General features: G+C 38.7%; 1 protein-coding gene across 3 annotated transcripts in view; it reads right to left on the reverse strand.

The window, feature by feature from the left end:
- The window catches only part of SPATA16 (spermatogenesis associated 16), a 253,671-nt gene that overhangs the window by 41,696 nt on the left and 193,666 nt on the right, over positions 1-18,309 (reverse strand). For all 3 annotated transcript variants that reach the window (XM_082688992.1, XM_082688990.1, XM_082688991.1), the window contains exons 7-10: positions 14,692-14,838; positions 13,523-13,635; positions 6,943-7,107; positions 4,088-4,171 (exon numbers count right to left, since the gene is read on the reverse strand). In XM_082688992.1, coding sequence (XP_082545118.1) covers positions 4,088-4,171; positions 6,943-7,107; positions 13,523-13,635; positions 14,692-14,838 — 509 coding nt within the window. The remainder of the gene's footprint in view (positions 1-4,087; positions 4,172-6,942; positions 7,108-13,522; positions 13,636-14,691; positions 14,839-18,309) is intronic.

The following is an 18,309-nucleotide window of genomic DNA, read 5'->3' on the forward strand; positions in this document are numbered from 1 at the left end:
ATAGTTCCTTTTGGAACCCAGCTGTTTAAAGCCTAATTCACATGAAGAGTCCGCCTGCAGGCACTCCAGTCAGCTGTCTCAGTTGACTGATGTCATTTGTCAACCATATGAGTGAACCATGTTGTAGTCTAGTACATCTTAGCCTTCAGAATACGGCAGCCCCCGGCATAGCAGCGACCTGACTGAACTGAATGAGAGACACTGAGCAAGAACCACCTAGACAAGTCTGGTCAATGCACAGAATTGAGATATAGTACTGGGTTATTGTTCTAAACCATTATATCTGGGGTGATATATAACAACAATAAATAACTGCATTAGGGGCAAAGTGGGAAGCCACGGGCTAAGCATTCCTATGAGTGTGGACATCAAAACCTAGCTTAGTGTCAGGTGGATTGGTGATTGTCTATGAGATGGAGACAGGTAGGGATGAATGTTAATTTTTCTTCCATCTTCTTGGCTGCTCCTTGGAATTTCACAATTGGACAGTTGCTGTGTTATCACTGGGATTTGTGAATACAAATATGTAGTTTGTAAAAATGTAAATATTTCTGGGATGGATAATGCTATAAACCAGGGTACAGCAAATTTTTTTCAATGTAGGGTCAGGCAGTAAATATTTTAGTTTTTTACGGTCTCCATAGCAATTAATCAATTTGGCCGAGGTGACACGGATGATATATAAATGAGTGACAGGGCTGTGTGCCATAAACTGTATTTATAAAAATAGGTGATTGGCTGGTTTTCACCTGTGGGCTGTAGTTTACTGACCCTATGCTAAAAAATTATTTCTATAAACAACAGAGGTATTTGGTTATATTGCTTGAATCTCATCAGAATTGGATTTGATTCACCTCTAGCTCCAGTTCCTCTTGCCATTTCCTCTGAGACCCCTTGGTAGGGCTCTCTTCCTAAGTTTGAAATGTGCTCCTCAAGGTTCTCTTCTCTTCTTATTCAATGTTCTTTCTCGGTCATCTCAACTTCTCGAATGATTTCAGTTAGTATCAGTTTGCCAACAACCAAGAAATCTCTCTTTATTCAGTTTTTTATCTAGAACTCCAGACTCCTGTACACCCCCCTGGATGTCTTGCCAGCATCCTGAGTTCAACACACTTATGTGCCAGTTACTAGCTTATAGCCTCTTAACTCCAAACCCACCCTTCTATGATTAGCTCTGTTATGCTGGGAGCTGGAACTCTGCAAACCCCATCTCTGTTTTGCCAGCTGTTAGTCTCTGTCAATAGGAGGTGTTAGAGGGATATTGCAAAGCCAAAGGGGAAAGCAGGGACTTGCTGATCTCCTGTCTGCTGGGGGTTCCTGCGAGCATCATTTTAGCAAGGCTTCTTTGCCCCAGAAAGTTATGCTTTCTTCTGTAGTAGCCGTTGAATCTAGTTTTTCCAAAAGTTGCAGAATTACCTCCATTATAACTGCCTCCTCACTCCCGCCACCCTTCCTCCCATCAGCCCCAGTCAGTTAGTGGCCCCTCCTCCGAAGCCTGGATCTCAACCCTTCAGGATTCCTCCTCCAAGCTTGGAGATAATAGCACCAGTTGAGCAGGGCCCGTTTTTTTGTTTTTTTTTTTTTAAGATTTTTATTTATTTGACAGAGAGAGACACAGTGAGAGGAGGAACACAAGAGGGAGAAGCAGGCTTCCCACTGAGCAGGGAGCCCAATGTGGGGCTTGATCCCACGACCTTGGGATCATGACCCCAGCTGAAGGCAGACGCCCAATGACTGGGCCACTCAGGCACCCCTAGCAGTGCCTCTTAGAGGGAGGTCTGAGTTTTGGTCCACAGGGTGGTTCCTGCTTCAAGTTTCCAAGTTTTAATAATTCCAGTCTCTTCTATTTGATTTCCCAGCCCTAATGGGTGGTTGCCGCTCCCTTTAATTGCTTCTTCTGTGCTAAATTATTGTTCTCCTTTGCTTTTTCAGTTACTGAGTTAACAATGTTTTACCTAGTGGACCATTCTTTATATTACATTCCCTTTCAAATATCTGCATTGGTTTCTGTCTCCTGACTGGACTCTGAATTTATATTCTCAGCCCAAAGCTACCCCCCTCCTTTAAAAAAAAAAAAATCTTATCTATTTATTTGACCCAGAGAGAGAGAGAGAGAAAGATCATAAGCAGGAGGAGCAGCAGAGGGAGAGAGAGAAGCAGGCTCCCTGTGGGGCTGGATCCCAGGATCCCGGGATCATGATCTGAGCTGAAGTCAGCCGCCTAACCAAAGGAGCCACCCAGGCACCCACCAAAGCTACATTTCTGAAGTGCATTCTTCCTTAGTAAATGGCACCAGCAAACCTCTCCCCATGCCCTGCCCAGTGGCTCAAGCCCAATGTCTGGGCATTGTTCTAACTTACTCTGTTCCCTAAACTCCCTTATGCAATCAGTGAACAAGGCCTATAGATTTGGCTCCCTGCACATTCCTTCTAACTGTCGCTTCTTTCCATCTGTACACCCACCACCACAGATCAAGCCACCACCTTATAACTGACCTCTCCATGTTTTTTGTAGTTCCTCAATCTGTTCTCCCACTGTAGCCCTAGAGATGTATAAAAAAACACTTTACAGATAAATACTCTCTGAAACACTCTGGATCCTTAGCATCATTTATCAGTCTTTCTGTGATTTGACTTCTGCTTCTGCACTTCATTTTGAAACATGTTCCTTGCTCCTTCATTAGTTTTTCTCCCTTTATTGGTTTTCAAATTTGCCATGCTTTCTTTACACTCTTGGTACAAACTCTGCCCTCTCTGTAGAAATCTGTTTTTACCTGGACAGCTACTACATATCCTTAAAATGTTGTATTAGTATCACTTTCTCAGAGATGGCTTCTCTCTCTCTCTCTCTTCTAAGATTTATTTGAGAAAGAGAGCATGCACAAGCAAAAGTTGTGGGGAGACCACAGAGGGAGAGCGAGAGGGAGAAACAGACTCCCCGCTGAGCAGAGAGCCTGATGTGGGGCTCAATCCCAGGATCCTGGGATCATGAGTTGAAGGCAGATGTTTAACTCACTGAGCCACCTAGGAGCCCTTCCAAAATGACCTTTCTGACCTCTCAGACCATATTATATTCCCCTATTTGTTTCTACAGATTATTGCACATCTACTTTTTAACTATAATATTCGGTAAACTTGTAGCTGTGTACTTGCCTTCTTTCCTAGATGGTAAAGGCCACGTAGGCAGGGGTTGTGTTTGTATTGTCCAGCACAATATTCATAACACCCAGTGTTCCTTCCAGCACAGTAGACAGTCAACAGAAATATCATTTCTGTTCTATGCATTTATGATAGGGCCTCTGAACTGATTACAGAAGACACCCATTCCCTCAGATGCACTAGAATCCATCATGGCTGACTGTTACCTCTTAAACTGGAGTTTCCTTTGGTTTGCTCTTCTCATATCTGACACCAGTTCTCCCTTTATGGGTTCTGAAAATGATTGGATGAGACTGAATAGGGAGTAGACTGACTACAATTTATTGCCTTTAACTGGACTGGAGACTCAACATATTCCCTTCTATGTTATCGAAGGGCTCTGTAGTGTCCCATGAGTCTTCCAAGTACCTGGTACTAGGTGCAGCTCTGTGCTTGTTATATTTAACTGAGGTAGCCAATGAAGGGAGGGTTTTCTACCTCTAACAACCAGTATGTTACTCCTTCACCCAAGACATCAATGTGCTATTTTCTTTGTAGTTCCCTGAAATGTAGCCATTACTCCTCAAGTGGGGAAAGTGTTGGGGGGGGGGGTGTTGGACTAAAACATAGATGAGAGGGCTTTAAAAAAGTCTATATTAACCAATAACAAAGCAGATAATGAGAATAGAATATGAAAATGAACATAAGAAGACCCATGAAAGCATATGACCACAATCTGTTGGAGAAACAGACTCGAGGAAACATTATATAAATCCATTTTGATTCTGGTTATACTTCCAGGGAGATAGCTGCATTTATTTAAAAAAGAAAACAAACAATAAAAGAACCTGAAGAGCTCTCTTTTCTTTTTATCTTCTAAACAGATTTGACCCAAGATGGATATTTTCTTTGAGAATAATATATCTTTTCCCTTCAGCTGAAAGTTTTACCTTTTGGATTGTATTCCACACACGTTCTTTATCGTTTCTTCTTCCTTCAAGGGTGTCCATAGCATCTGCCATTAGTGACTGCAGCTGTGGCACCAAGATAAAAATTATCAGTGTGGAATTCACACAGAAATAACTTCTCTAAATACACAGATTAAAACCTAATTAAAAAATCATTTGTACGCTGATGATTTTATTACTCATCTTTTCGACAATGAACACTGCCACCTCGTCTTTGCTTCAGTCATTACCAAGTATTATTGCAGATATAAAATATTATAACAATGAAAAGATTCTTCTTGAAAATTTGTAGAAAACATATAGGTTTTAATGTAGTAAGTGTTGATGTTTTGTAAAAAAACAGATTCGGGTTGTAAAGAATGAAGGCAGTAGTTAATTCACTCAGGAAATGGCATGTAGTACATGAACACATTTTAGTATTTTCTCCTGAGGCTAATGTATCATTATTCGAGGCATCATGCAAAAGCTCACCCGAGGACAATACTAAAATTGCGCTGTTTTATTGCCTTCTAAAGGATGTTAGCTCATTTAAAGTCTTTTACTATTCTTTTATTTTCTAAAATTTCAAAATAACCAAGTTGCCTTTTTCAAAGGCAAGTTTAGAAAATTCCGCCCTTTGCCCCAAATTGCCACATTCCAAGTTAAAACAATCCCATGTACATGCTGCGTATGTGGCTGCAAAGTAATGAAACTACATCAAGCCATGTGATGATCAAAACTGAAAAAGAAAGTTCTCTAAAAAAAGAACAAATGCCAACTCAGTTCACTGTGGCATCAGAGTGTGAACTCTCAGATGATCTCTCTCTACGTTAGATATTGCAGAGCTTAAGCAGGAAGGTGGAGGGTTGAGTCACTCAAGACTCTTCTACTGAGCAGTCCTTGTTTATGTAGCACCAGAGGTGATATTACTAGGATTTATTTTCCTAGGTTAACCTGTGCTTGGAAGTTGGAAAGTAAAATCTATTACTTAAGGTGATGAAATCTTGCAAGATATGTGATTTTTAAATATTTGGCCTATACATATAAATCCATAGACATTAATTTTTTTTCTAGTAGGCATAAAAATTATGAAAATATTCCATGAATCTATTTTCCAAGGTTTTAGATAGTGAGCTATTACACTAACATGTGAGTAAAACATGTCAATAATGCTAGTTTGATGCTCTTTGTCTATATTTAGAAATATAAGTTATTTCCAGAGGGGGGGGGAAAAAGCTGCAGATAAGTGGTTGAAAAACCTAAGTGCAGGAAACTCCCCTGTATTTTTTCATTTAAATCTTGAATGTGCTTTTCAGGAAGACAGGATCAACAGTGTGCCAGCTTCTTAAATTAACATTTTCTTTGCTTCCTCTTATCTCAGAGGAGCATTAATCATCTAAAATTGGCTATAATATGCACTTTGAAAACTCCATACTTACTGCATTCCTGAATGTCTTATGAGTGGTAGGATAAACACTTAGCCTTTTAGAAGGTGTTCCACTGCACAGAACCATAAAGGTTTAGAATGTATTCTTGCCAGTTTTGACTTTGTAGTTCCCTGATTAATAGACTTTTCCTCACCCCATAGTTTCAAACTTTAGTATGCATAATTTTATTATTTGGCGAGTCAGACCACTTTATATACTGACTCTGAATATCACTACATATTTAATACCCTTTTACAGGGTCAGATGAACATTATAAATGTTGGAAGTTAATTTCTTGATGGATTAATTTGTTACAACTTTAAAAGCTCCAAGAGGGAGGGTTGCTTTATTTATCTGAAAATTACAGGTGATCAGTTTGGGTTGATCTCATCCCTGCTATGTGAATTCAATTCAGGTCTATAATTAGTTTTGTCTACCTTCAATTAAAGCCTCAAAGTAAAGAGCCCTTCCCTATAAACCATTAGGTTCTCCATATATAGTAAATTTTACCTATCCTCGAATGGCCCTCACAGGAGTTAGTAATAGTTTTACAAATGAGGAGCCATTATTCCTAATATTGATTATTGTTAGAATATACACATCTATTTGAAGATTGTTTCTCCAAGATATTCCTTCAACTAATTTTTGACTGGCTCTGTGTTTCCTGAGTTCATTCGTCAATTTAGTTAAAAAAAAAAAAAATCATTTGACTAACTACATTTTCCTTTCCAATGAAACAACTGTTTTATCTAAATGGACCAGTGTGGGGGCGCCTGGATGGCTCAGTCGATTGTGTCTGACTTTGATCCCAGCTCAGGTCCTGGGATCACACCCTGTATCAGGCTTCATGTTCAGTGGGGAGTCTACTTGAGGATGCTCTCTCCCTGCCTCTTTGCCCCTCACCCGGCTTGTGCTCCCTCTCTCTAAATAAATCTTAAAAAATAAATGTACCAGTGTGAATGTGTGTGTGTGTGTTGCACTGCCAACATACGTATGAAACTAGAAATGAATAAGAAAACTCTAAAGACTATTTTGCAGGGTTGGTCTTTATATAGTGATTACTCTTGTCCTCTCACTTTCCCTTTCAAGAAAATTATATATTAACATAACTTGGAGTTTAAGAAATAATTTATTATAATTATACTTTCTTTAAAACAAAAAGCCTGATCCACGATATGAATAATCAGCCCTTTTCCATGTTTTTACCATCACAAAATTCTTGCTATAAAAATGGAAGTTAGTTGATGAGAGCAAATAAAAGACAGAAACACCTTTCTACATTTTCTAGTTTCTTTATTAAAATGCCTCAGGAGGGTTGGGCAGTTTTCCCTCAGACTACATTGATTCTCACAGTTTTTTTTCTTTTCAGAACATATCACTCTTCTGTTAGCCCAGGGCCCATGAAAGCCTTAAACAAAGAAAAACACTTACCAATTCTGCCTCCTGTTGACTGATGTCCTGTAGATAGGGAATGGTTGCTAGCTCCGCCATGGCTTGATTGATCACTTGGGACTGCTCCTTTACTCTCTGCAGTCCGCTGAGGAGGCTGGCGTATTGCAACTTCTCCATCACACCTGAGCACCCGTGGAAACTCCCCTAGTCTCCCAGTAAAAGGAAGTGTTTTAGAACAAAATCACAGACATAGACCTCTCCCCGGGGATTGAAGTCAGATATTATTGCGATATGTTTACATCCTTTGAAGCAATAGGTACTGAGCACAAATAAATGTTTGTTTCCATTATTTTTGAGAATCATCTGTACCCTGCCTTCATGTAGATGAATGTATATAAAAGGGAATTCTTTGCAAGACTGTTCAGAAAGATTTGCAGGTGACCCTGCATAAGGAACCTGGGCTAAGGGGGAGAGAGGGGACTGAAATTGAACATGCATTCCACTCTCCTAGTAGGGATCCCACAAAGGTGTGTTTGTTTAAAGAGGGGGACTTTATCTATGTCACCAAAGCATCACAGGAGCTAAGAGTTGCCTACTATCTTGTTTCCTTTCTTTTCTCTTTTCTTTTTTTTTCTTTTTTCCTTCCCTCTCTTCTTTCTTTCTTTCTTTCTTTCTTTCTTTCTTTCTTTCTTTCTTTCTTCTTTCTTTCTTTCTTTCTTTCTTTCTTTCTTTCTTTCTTTCTTTCCTGTTTTATTTATTTGTCAGAGAGAGGGAGAGAATGCAAGTACAAGCAGGGGGAGAGACAGGCAGAAGGAGACTCCCCACTGAGCAGGGAGCCTGCTGTGGGGACTCCATCCCATGACCCTGGGATCATGACCTGAGCCGAAGGCAGATGCTTATCTGACTGAGCCTCCCAGGTGTCCCTCTAACTTATTTCTATAAGATAATATTCTCTATCAAAGTTAAATCATGAAAAACGTTGTGTAGTTGAATTCTGTCTACCTCAATGGCTTACATTGGATCTCCAGCTCTTCTTTCATCTTTAGTTTTCACTGGATGGCCTTAGATTCTGGTTCCCCTCCTTGAGGTATTAGAGCACTTGATTCTGGTTCCTTGAACCATCCCAACAACTGATAAAATCCATCTTGAAATAGGCTACTGTGTACATTTGTAGAGACCACCACCCCCCATAGTATTTTGGGATTTTTTAAAAAAAGATTTTATTTGTCAGAGAGAGATAGAGAGCACAAGCAGGGGGAGCGGCAGGCAGAAGATGAAAACAGACTCCCTGCTGAGCAAGGAGCCCCGTTGTGGGACTTGATCCTGGGACCCTGGGATCATGACCTGAGCCGAAGGCATATGCTTAATTTACTTATCCACCCAGGCACCTTATTTTGGGCTTTCTAACAATGCGGGATACCTTTAATAAGATGGCCCAGCTATGTATTTTTCTACTGGCAGCCATAAAAGAGGAGACATGACCTTCTCTAAAAATTTTAATACAAACTGTAATGCTTAATGTAAAGTTTATCACAAAATTCTCATTTATATTGGGGAAAGGGGGGCATAAAGTTTATCTAAGGGTTAACAGAAAAGCTTTGGGTTTCTGCCGTGTTTGTTGGGTGATAAGAAGTGGGAAGTCACAGGAGGATTTAATTTGTCAATTGCATTCTGCATCCTGGAACCAGAAGAGAAAGTCTGGTTGACCAGTGTTCCTTTATCATAGGGTTCCTCCTGGACCACCTGGACCAGAATCATGAGGTTTTGTTAACTAGGCAGAGACCTGGGCCTTACTGGGTGAATCACCTATCTCTTGATATGTGGTCCTAGAAACATTAATTTTAGCTAGGTGCCCTCCTACCCCCAATCTTCTAATATTTCAAACGGAAGTTGAACAAACTGCCATCTGAAAGGCTAGTATCTGAACAAGGACTATTTTAGTCTGTGTATGCTTATAAAACAGATTTTTCTCCCCAGACATTAGAGAAGGCAGACATGATTTTTTCTTCTTCAAAGAAAATCTCTTCTAAAGAGAAAAATTATTAGAAGCTAACATTACTAAAGAGCATCTGAATTTCAACTTGAATTTGCAAAGCAGTTCCTTCTGAAATGTCATACTCATATTTTGGCACTTTCCTAGAATCTTGGTAATACAGAAAGATTGAGCACCATTACGTTGTATTTGCTGTGTGTCTCTATAACACCTATCTATATCACTTGAATAATGTCCTTCTATCCCTGCTAATTTGTTCTTTATGATTAATCATTTATCTGAAAACCTATAAACCTATAGGAGAGATGACTGCAAATCGTGGAATTGGGATCCCTTCTTTGACTTGACAAAACAGCTAGCCTACCCATTCAGTTTAAACATGCAGCTAAACAATGGGATACTGTCAAATAGAGAAAAGCAAGTTGCAGGAGAAACCGTTTTCTTTCTGAAGAAAAATTGCTTGCTTTGTTCTTCTTTAAAATAAACAATGGGGCTCCTTGTAGGAAAGTAGTGTAGTGACTCAACTCCAAAGAGCAGAAACAACAGCAGTCTGCTCGGGAACATAATCTATCAGTGTAATTTTCCAAAACATCAGGAAAATAAAAATAGTGGAAGGCAATGGTGCTTTGTTAGCTAGATTGTTGGATGCATAACAAAACAGGAAGTGCTCCAAGCGAATCAGATACCAAGGACAGAACATAGTTGACTGCTAATAGTCACCTATCCTCCTCCTCTCCTAAAGCCAATGCAGTTTTTGGGAAACAATGCAGTTTTTCATCAGGAAACTAATAAATTAATATTTTACCTATACATGATGGGGGTCTTTGAGAGACAAAGTGAAAAAGAGATACAAATTGCCATCTAAAGCCAGGCAGAATGTTTTAATGCTGTTGCTTTAAGAAAATAAAGGAAATAACAAGGGATGAAGTAGCTTAAACGTGTAATGCTACCAGGAGCTAAATCTAAAGGAGAAGTAGTCCTTCCCCCACCCCACCCATGAGACTTCAGGAATGATCAAAGGGGTCTTTAACTGCTGGAGAGAGGGTAATAAAGTGGCCAAGATTGAAACTAAAACCTCACACAGGTATAATGAAGGTTAGGTAAATAGCAAGCTTAAATGAAGACTTTAGTCAGAGAATTGCCTACCTGTAATAGCAGGTATGGTTAAATGTTTGGCAGGTAAGTGATACTACATAATACCACCAGAAAGCAGAGCCCAAGTTTTTGGGCTGTAATTCCATTTGACATACATATAGAAACATTAATTGCCAAAAAGGGATAGAAAACACATATTACTGTTCATTTCAAATGTGTATATGTAAACATTTTTTTATGCTTCACTTAGAGGAAATTAAAAGTAAAATTAATGAGGTATTAAAAACATGGTTAGGTCATTTTTTGGCAAGTCAGCCTGTGAAGAAGGCTTCATGCACTGCAAGAGATTTTATTATTTTAACTCTTTAACATTTAGCCCAGGAAGCACAGTACATAAGGTTTGAAACTGACAGCAGCCAATAAAGTTAATGAATGGAAAAGCACAATGGCATCGGGTAGCACATGAAATCATTAGGACAAGGATCCAGAGAAGAAAAATACCATTAGAACAGAGCTACTGGTTGAATGGGACTGATGTTCAGTAGGATTAAAAGCCACCATGTAGGAAGCGGTAGAATATTTTAAATTATAACTCAATGTCAAAATCATTCTTGTATGGCCATGGTTATTTATGTCTAGTAAATGAATCTATAAAGTAAGGAAACTGGGATCAGAGTGTAAGGAGAATCGTTGCCTGATACATAGAAACCTCCCTCATACAAGGAAAGCCCTTGTTTCCTTCTGTCATCTTATGGCAAGCGGTGAAAATTCACGTTCCCTGGGAAGGCCTGCTGTGGTTAGTAGATCTACTCCATGGCTGGAGATAACACCGCTAATCCTGGCTTTGTGAGTAGTTCTGAGCACATTCGCGATATAAGGAAAAAAATTAGAAATCTGTATGACATCTGCATAATCTTCATTTTAGAAGAATATATAATTTCAGAGTACACACTTGAGTCAAGTAAGAGAAAGGTCTATAAAATAGTCCTTTTGTCAAAGCACATTAAAAAACCAATATAAACAATTAAAAACTTCTGCAACTTGTAATGCTTAACAAAGTGCTTCAGCATGGATTATGTACTTGGGGTCTCAGAACAACTCTGTGAATTTGGCCTGGCAGATATAAGCTTATTTAATAAATGAGAAAAAAGAGCTCAGAGGTTAAATGATTTGCCTTCGGGTTATACTGACAGAGCACATCTATGGACAAAAGTCTTCATCTACAGGCATCACAAGTGAAGGTGACAACTAATAAGAACAGTGCAATACCCAGACATTCAAGTGGACAGCATTTGCTATGTGATAAGAAAAAAACACACTTCAGGGAATCCTAAAAACACTGTTGAGTGCTTCTTGGGTCACAGTTAATGGTACCATGTAGGAATAATTTCTACTCACCAACTCATTACTTGCTTCATTAATCTAGGTTACCTTTGCAGCCAATTTTATTCAGTCCTGCTTTATTAAGCTGTGGTTGGGCATATAATAAAAAACCTAGAGGCCAGTATTTGGATATATTTGTGGTCCCTGGATACCTTCGAGCTCACTTGCTTCAATTCCATTAAAATCTTTGAGATAATCTTCTAAAATCTGTTAATTCCCACAGAAGCTAGCATAGAAATGTTGATAAAATTCTTCGCACTTAGCTAAGTAGTACTGACTAATTTTAAAGGATTCAGTTATTAATTAGATGCCAAGAATCTTAGTTATGGTTTTCAAATATCCTTTATAGACACATAAAGATACATGTGTATACCAATCTCTAAGTGGCTAGAATGCCCTTTGGAGGGTGAAAAAAAAATGAGTTAAGAACACTTAAAAAGCGTGTGATGCCTAGATAGGCCCAACCTGAATACAGAACACTGAGATATGAGCTGGCAAGAGGTGATGTGGCCAGTGTCCTGACGAGTAACAAGGTATGGCAGGTATTGCCCCCAAAGAGCCAGGACACAGGCAGATCACTTCCACAACTTCTAGTACATTGGCTCTGCTAGGCTTACCATGAACCGATGAGGAAAAATAATGCTCTATGGTGATGGTTCTTGTTATCAAAGATTCTACTATGTATAAAGGTCTGATGTTGACAGGGATGATGAATGTGGATCTCTAATTAAGATGGGGAGTTTGGTGATGATGGTGTGTGGCTAGAGGAGGTTATGATAAAGGGTAATTTAGAGAACAGGACCTAAAGCTTGTGGTAAAGCCAATGAGATTGCTGTAAACTGAATGTTTGTGTCCACCCAAAATTCATATATTAAAGTCCTAACCCTCAATGTGATGGTATGGTGATGGGGCCTTTAGGATTAGACAAGGTCATGAGGGTGGAGGCCCCATAATGGGATTGATGTCCTTATAGGAGGAGATCCCAGAGAGTTTGCTCTCTGCCATGTGAGAAAAGATGGAAGTCTACAAAGCCAGAAAGAGGGCTTTCATCAGAACTTGACCATGCTGATACCATGATCCTGGACTTCTGTCCTCTAGAACTGTGAGAAAATGGAAATGAATTTCTTCATAATAGAAATATAGGAGAGATAATCGAGTGGAACAGAGTTATGGGAAGGGGGGGAGCTCTGGTGGTAGGAAAATTGATAAAAATGTGCTTTTGTATTTGTAATGCATAGAATTACAAATCATGCAAATAGATTAGGGATTTTATAGCTTTTCTAAAATGCTGAATAATGTTATTGAACAGATAAACTGCTCAACAGATGTTAAGTAGCTGTTTGTGATGACCCCCTTGGTTCCCCTTGTAAGGTAAGAACATCAAATCAATGATGTAATACAAAAGCCACAAAAAGAAAATTCCTCAAAATTTCCAGCTTACAGGCCGTTTGAAAAATATTTTAAAAAGGGGAAATATGCAGCCTTTATAGCCCTTTAATGAGAAGTTCCCTTTATGTACTTTCAGTATAATGGCTTAAATTTTGTAAAATAGCACAGCAAAATCCAGGTATTATTTTGGGCTTTTTAACACTGAAAAGTAAAAGGGCATATTTTCCCCAGATCAGAAAAAGAGATTAGATAACTTACCCTAAGGGTGTACAAAGATCAATTGCCAATGCATCGGGAAGCCTCTAATTTATCAGTGTGGTATGGAGGCACTAGCTTGAAAACTCCAAATTCTTGTGTAGATAACAAAATAGTTATGTATGCTAGCCCAGGATATGAAATAGGGAAACACTATATTTACTAAAATTTTGTTTTTGATTTGAAGTAGGAAATGTACTGCAAACTTGAATTAGATAGTAGGAAAGCGCACACACAGACACACACACACAAAGGCTCTTCAAAGAGCCACTAGCCTAATAAATGCTGGAAATTGCAAAGTGTAGCATTGTCGTATGTTTTAACATATAAAATAAATAAAATAAAATCATTAGCTAAACTTTGCTTGGTTTTGCAGATGAGATTTAACTGTGAATGTTTCTAAACTCCTCTAACACTCGCAATATTTGTGCCGTAAACTTTCCATACTTCTAGGATTGCCTAATATTTGTGCATTGGACAAATATAAAAGACTCATATACCTACATTCAGTTGGGTGCTTCTAATAAAATCCAGTATTGGCAAGATTCGCTTCCCCATTGTCTCCATGTGTCTCACTGTGTCTTCTTTGGTCAGCAGACCGAAGGGAGTTTTATGTTCTAAAAATTGTAACAATAAACTTTTATACTACTTTTTCCAGGCTTCCATTTCCAAATGCTTTCTTTAGCAAGCTATAAACAGATATCTCAATGTTAATAGATATGAAATTTTTAGTGTAGAAACTAGCACCATCCCTAGACCACATTCATAGCAATGAAAGATCTATGAGGAAAAAGGCAGAGGAGACATTGCCCTTTAGAGACTATCATTTATTCATTTTGTTGTGTTTCCTGATTGAGAGATCTAAGAGACAGCCTATAACAATTCATCCCTCTCAGCAGGGTATGTTTTCCCTGACTTGTGAAAAAATGTTGTCATAAATGTGTCTGATTGTTGTCTTGTTCCTTCGAGGTATTACTCAAGTGTGCAGATCCCATTGACTTTGAATGTAGCTTGAAGTTAAGATAAGCCTCAGAGGACAGAGTGTCAGACAAAACACAAATCCTTAATTATGTGGGTAGAGCTGAAGGAATAAATTCAACCCGGTTGTGAATTTTGCCCACAAATCTGAAACTTCGGCTCCATGTAAATATTTTCTTGAGTTTTGGAAGTTTCAAGTTTCAACAGAATTACTGAATACCATTAAAGTACAATAACTCCTCAGGAGATTTAAGCTCTTGGTAAATTACATAAGAAAAGAGTAGAACAAATAGAAATATAACAGATAATCCAAGTGATTTAAGGTTTTCATTGGCTGTATTTTTGATTTTACACAAGTATTTTGGATAATTTTTGTTAATGGATGATGACAAAAACTTACATTCTTTAAGTGCCCTGTGCTTAGGCACTGGTAATAGCATGGTTGGGATGAGATGGTTGGAGTGAGGGAGGCAGGCACTCTAGAATTGCATTGGTCTTAGAGGAAACTGAATCCCAGATATTGGTAACTAACCCACAAAGAAGACTGAAATAAGTTCATTATAACTTGATAAACATATTTTGGGGGGCTACCCTTACTATATGCTAGGCCTTATGATGAATAAGACTTGATGAAGAAAGCACAATTCCTGCCTTATAACAGCATTAAATGATAATAATAAGTCCAGGTGATTTACCTGTAAATGTAGGCAGCTTCCTACTTGATAATTTTTCCAAAAATTTCCCATCTTCTTTGTTTTTGAACCCAAGAGTCAAGAGATATTGTTGGGGAGGAAAAGATGACCAGTCAACTGTCTGGGGCAATACATGGAGTCCTTGAAGATCTGAAATACAATAGGAAATGAACTAAAGAGTTTGATTACAAAGGGTATTTTTTCCTCCTATTCAGGAATTGTACTTGGAAGACATGATAAATATAAATATTAAATGTGCAAAGTAAAAGTATATTCATTAAAATGTCAAATAGATGATATATCAAAATCACATTTCATTATTTATACTTTTCTTAAAATATAAAGACATAGAACAATTAGTAAAATATGGTTGGATTACATGGATTTCTTTCTCCATATTCAAAATAATAGAAAATTCAGGACCAGCTTGCAGGCTTAATAGTTTTCTGTGTGCTCTTTTCAAGAGAATTTGATTTTTCTGTTCAAAGTTTAAGATTTAAAGAAATAATGTTATATGAAAGGAAAGAGAACAATTACCAAGTGAGAATTAAAATCTATCATGCTAACTTAGTTACATCCCTCCCATAGTTGAAGAAAATTTGAAATGACAAATGTACTGACTTTCACAATTAGACTTGGAAATAATTTTAGGGTCAGGAGAATGGTCGTAAAACTCACTCACATACTTAATGACCTTGAGAGCTACTATTTACTGAGTACTTACTTTCTACTTTCCCTTGTTCTAAGTAGTTTGAGCAGATTGTCTCTTTCTTTTTTTAAAGATTTTATTCATTTATTTATTTTAGAGGTAGAGGGAGGGAAAGAGAGAGAATGAGTAAGCAGCGGGGAGGGGCAAGGGAGAAGGACAAGCGGATTCCACTCTGAGTGCAGAGCCCAATGTGGTGCTGGGTCCCAAGACCCTGAGGTCATGACCCTAGGCAAAATCATGGGTTGGGGGGCTTAATTGACTGGGCCACCGAGGTGCTCCTGTGCAATGTCTTTTTAAATCCTCATGGTAACTTTACAAAATTGGTGCTATTTTCCCCATTTAATGACTAGGAAGTTGAGTGCACAGATGGGAGGTGACTTTCACAAGAACATAACCTATAAGTGGACAAAGCAGGATTCATACCTGGCGGTCTGACTCCAGAGACCACAGACCTAACCATTGTATTTTGCTTCAGGCTTGCTAGGCTCTTGATTACTTTCGATATAGGGACAAATGTCATCCATGGAGTCTTGGTGGCCAGATTTACTTAATTCACTTCCATTCTGAGTAATAACACTTTGATTGTGATAGACTTCACAAATGAATGATGATGAGCAGAAGGTTTAATGAGCTCTCCCTACTTAACGCTGCCAGAAAGGGAAAAAAATGGAATTCCAAATATCCTTGAATTATGATTTAGTTAAAGGTCAATTTTTAATGTAGAATCAGAACTTAAATGGTAATGATTCAGATATAGCCTTCATTATTTATCTGTCATATGTCCTTAAAAAATAATAAATGTGGGATTCTTGGGTGGTGCAGTCAGTTAACTGGCTAACTCTTGATTTTGGCTTAGGTCATGATCTCAGGGCCCTGGGGTTGAGATGGGGCTCTAAGCTCAGCACAGAATCTGCCTGAGATTCTCTCTCCTTCTCCCTCTGCCCCTCTCCTGCTTGTGCACTGTCTCTCTCTAAAATAAATAAATCTTAAAAAAAAAAAATAGATGTAGTAAACCATGAGTGTTTTTATCCACCCTCCCTGGCATCCTCCATTCCTGTTTTTAGCTGCAGAATCCTTCGTTCAAACAGAAATCTACTAAGCCCAATATTTAAAGTTGCTAAAATAGAGCTGTTCTATTTGGAGCATGGGATACTGACCACCCATCCTCATGTCTGTACCCTATTCTACACCTCACATGCAATAGCCATCTTCAATCCTTCCCCAGAACAATAATTTCTCAAAGCTCTTTGGCACATTTTGGTTAAGAAAATAGGGTATGCTTGTCAGACAGAGAGTTAACATGTATGCTCACTATTGAAAAAAATTAAAAATATCACAAAATATCTTTGTTTCAGAGATACAGAACAAAATATATTAGACATGCTTTAGTCTTTTCATGGTGATTCAAAATCAGGCAATCCCTTGAGATTATTGAGGGCTTATCTGGCCTGAGATTATTATTTAGAACCTCTGTTCCATATGCTTTTTCAGGATTACCTTTTTCACTCAAGAACCAGGCAGGACAGGGCATATTATTATGCTCAGGTTACAGATGGCAAAATTGGGCTTTAAGAAGAAGTTGCAAACTTTCCTAAGATCACACAGTGAGCAAATGGGAGGGACCAGAACTGAAAGGCAGCTGGATGTCAAAACTTAACTCCCAAAACTATCCCCAGGGCAATTTAGCCATGACAATAATGATCACTCTGAAAACCAATGGGAAATGTGTTCCAGAATCATGGCAATGCCAATGATTCTGGGTAGAACATTTCCTACCCTAACTAGAAAAGTATAGCAAGCACACAGAGTTCTCAGAATGAAGAGAGTAACTTTTGTGGGTTTTAACGTGCAGCTTAAACATGCCTCTTGAGTTGGTGTTTGAATTACAAACGGCTTCTTTTTAAAAGGATGTCTCATTTCTATAAACAAGATAAAAATGTGATTTCTGCATTTCAATCTCAAAAGTGCAGGAAATTTCTTTGCTTTTGAAATCTGCATTAGATCATCACAGACACACCCTCTGCTTCCAACTGAATACTGTCTTGCTCTGAACAATACAGGAAGAGCTTGCCAGTTTTGCTGAGAAATCAAAAGGCCACTAACTCACCCTGATACACGGTCATCGCATTTCTTTCGTGTTCATCCTTTAGTTCTCTATAAGATGCCAACATTTATAAATTGTCAGCATCTTCAGGAATTGACATACTCTGGAGATTGAGGCTGGAAGATATGTGATCCCTGGCTATGGTTTGCTCCTTCATCTGCTTTTGCTCCCTGACATAGAAGGCTTGCAGGTCTCCATGGGCCATTCTGGGGATGATGCTGGGGACTGTCCTATGGAGATGTTCTTGGCTTCTTGGGTACCTCTGGAAGACTAGAGTCCCCAAGAATTGGTGTAGCTGCTCTGACCTCCACACAAACCCAGAAAGGAGCATCCAGACATAGAAGCTTCTGGATCCCATGGCTGAAACCTGTTAGCACAGAGAGGGCTCCTTGCAGGACACCTTTAAAACTTTAAGGTCTACACTAAAGTGACAGGAGGCCCCAGAGTGGCAAAGTCCAGAACTGATTGGGGTGTGTAGCCCATAGGCTGGTGTTTATAGTGGGTTTGTAGGGAGCATCTTGAGATTTGTTATTTTCCAGTGCAGCTCTATTGCCAGAAGCAGCCAGATGTTTGAGAGCTCAATTATATAAATAACAGGAGAACTTTGAGAGGTTGACGTCTTCTTGCTCATAAATATTTGGGGGACAAAGAGGAGACTGATACTAATAGTTGCAGTGATTAGATTGACTAGTGAAACTAATGTGAGCACTATAGCTATTTTATTATAAAATATGCTTGCAAAAATAGAACTATTTTCTGCTCTTTTCGACCCTGTATGTTTCATCTTGTGTGTTTGATCTATTATTAA

This window comes from Mustela nivalis (assembly GCF_964662115.1).
Source record: "Mustela nivalis genome assembly, chromosome: 1".
Lineage (NCBI taxonomy): Eukaryota > Metazoa > Chordata > Mammalia > Carnivora > Mustelidae > Mustela > Mustela nivalis.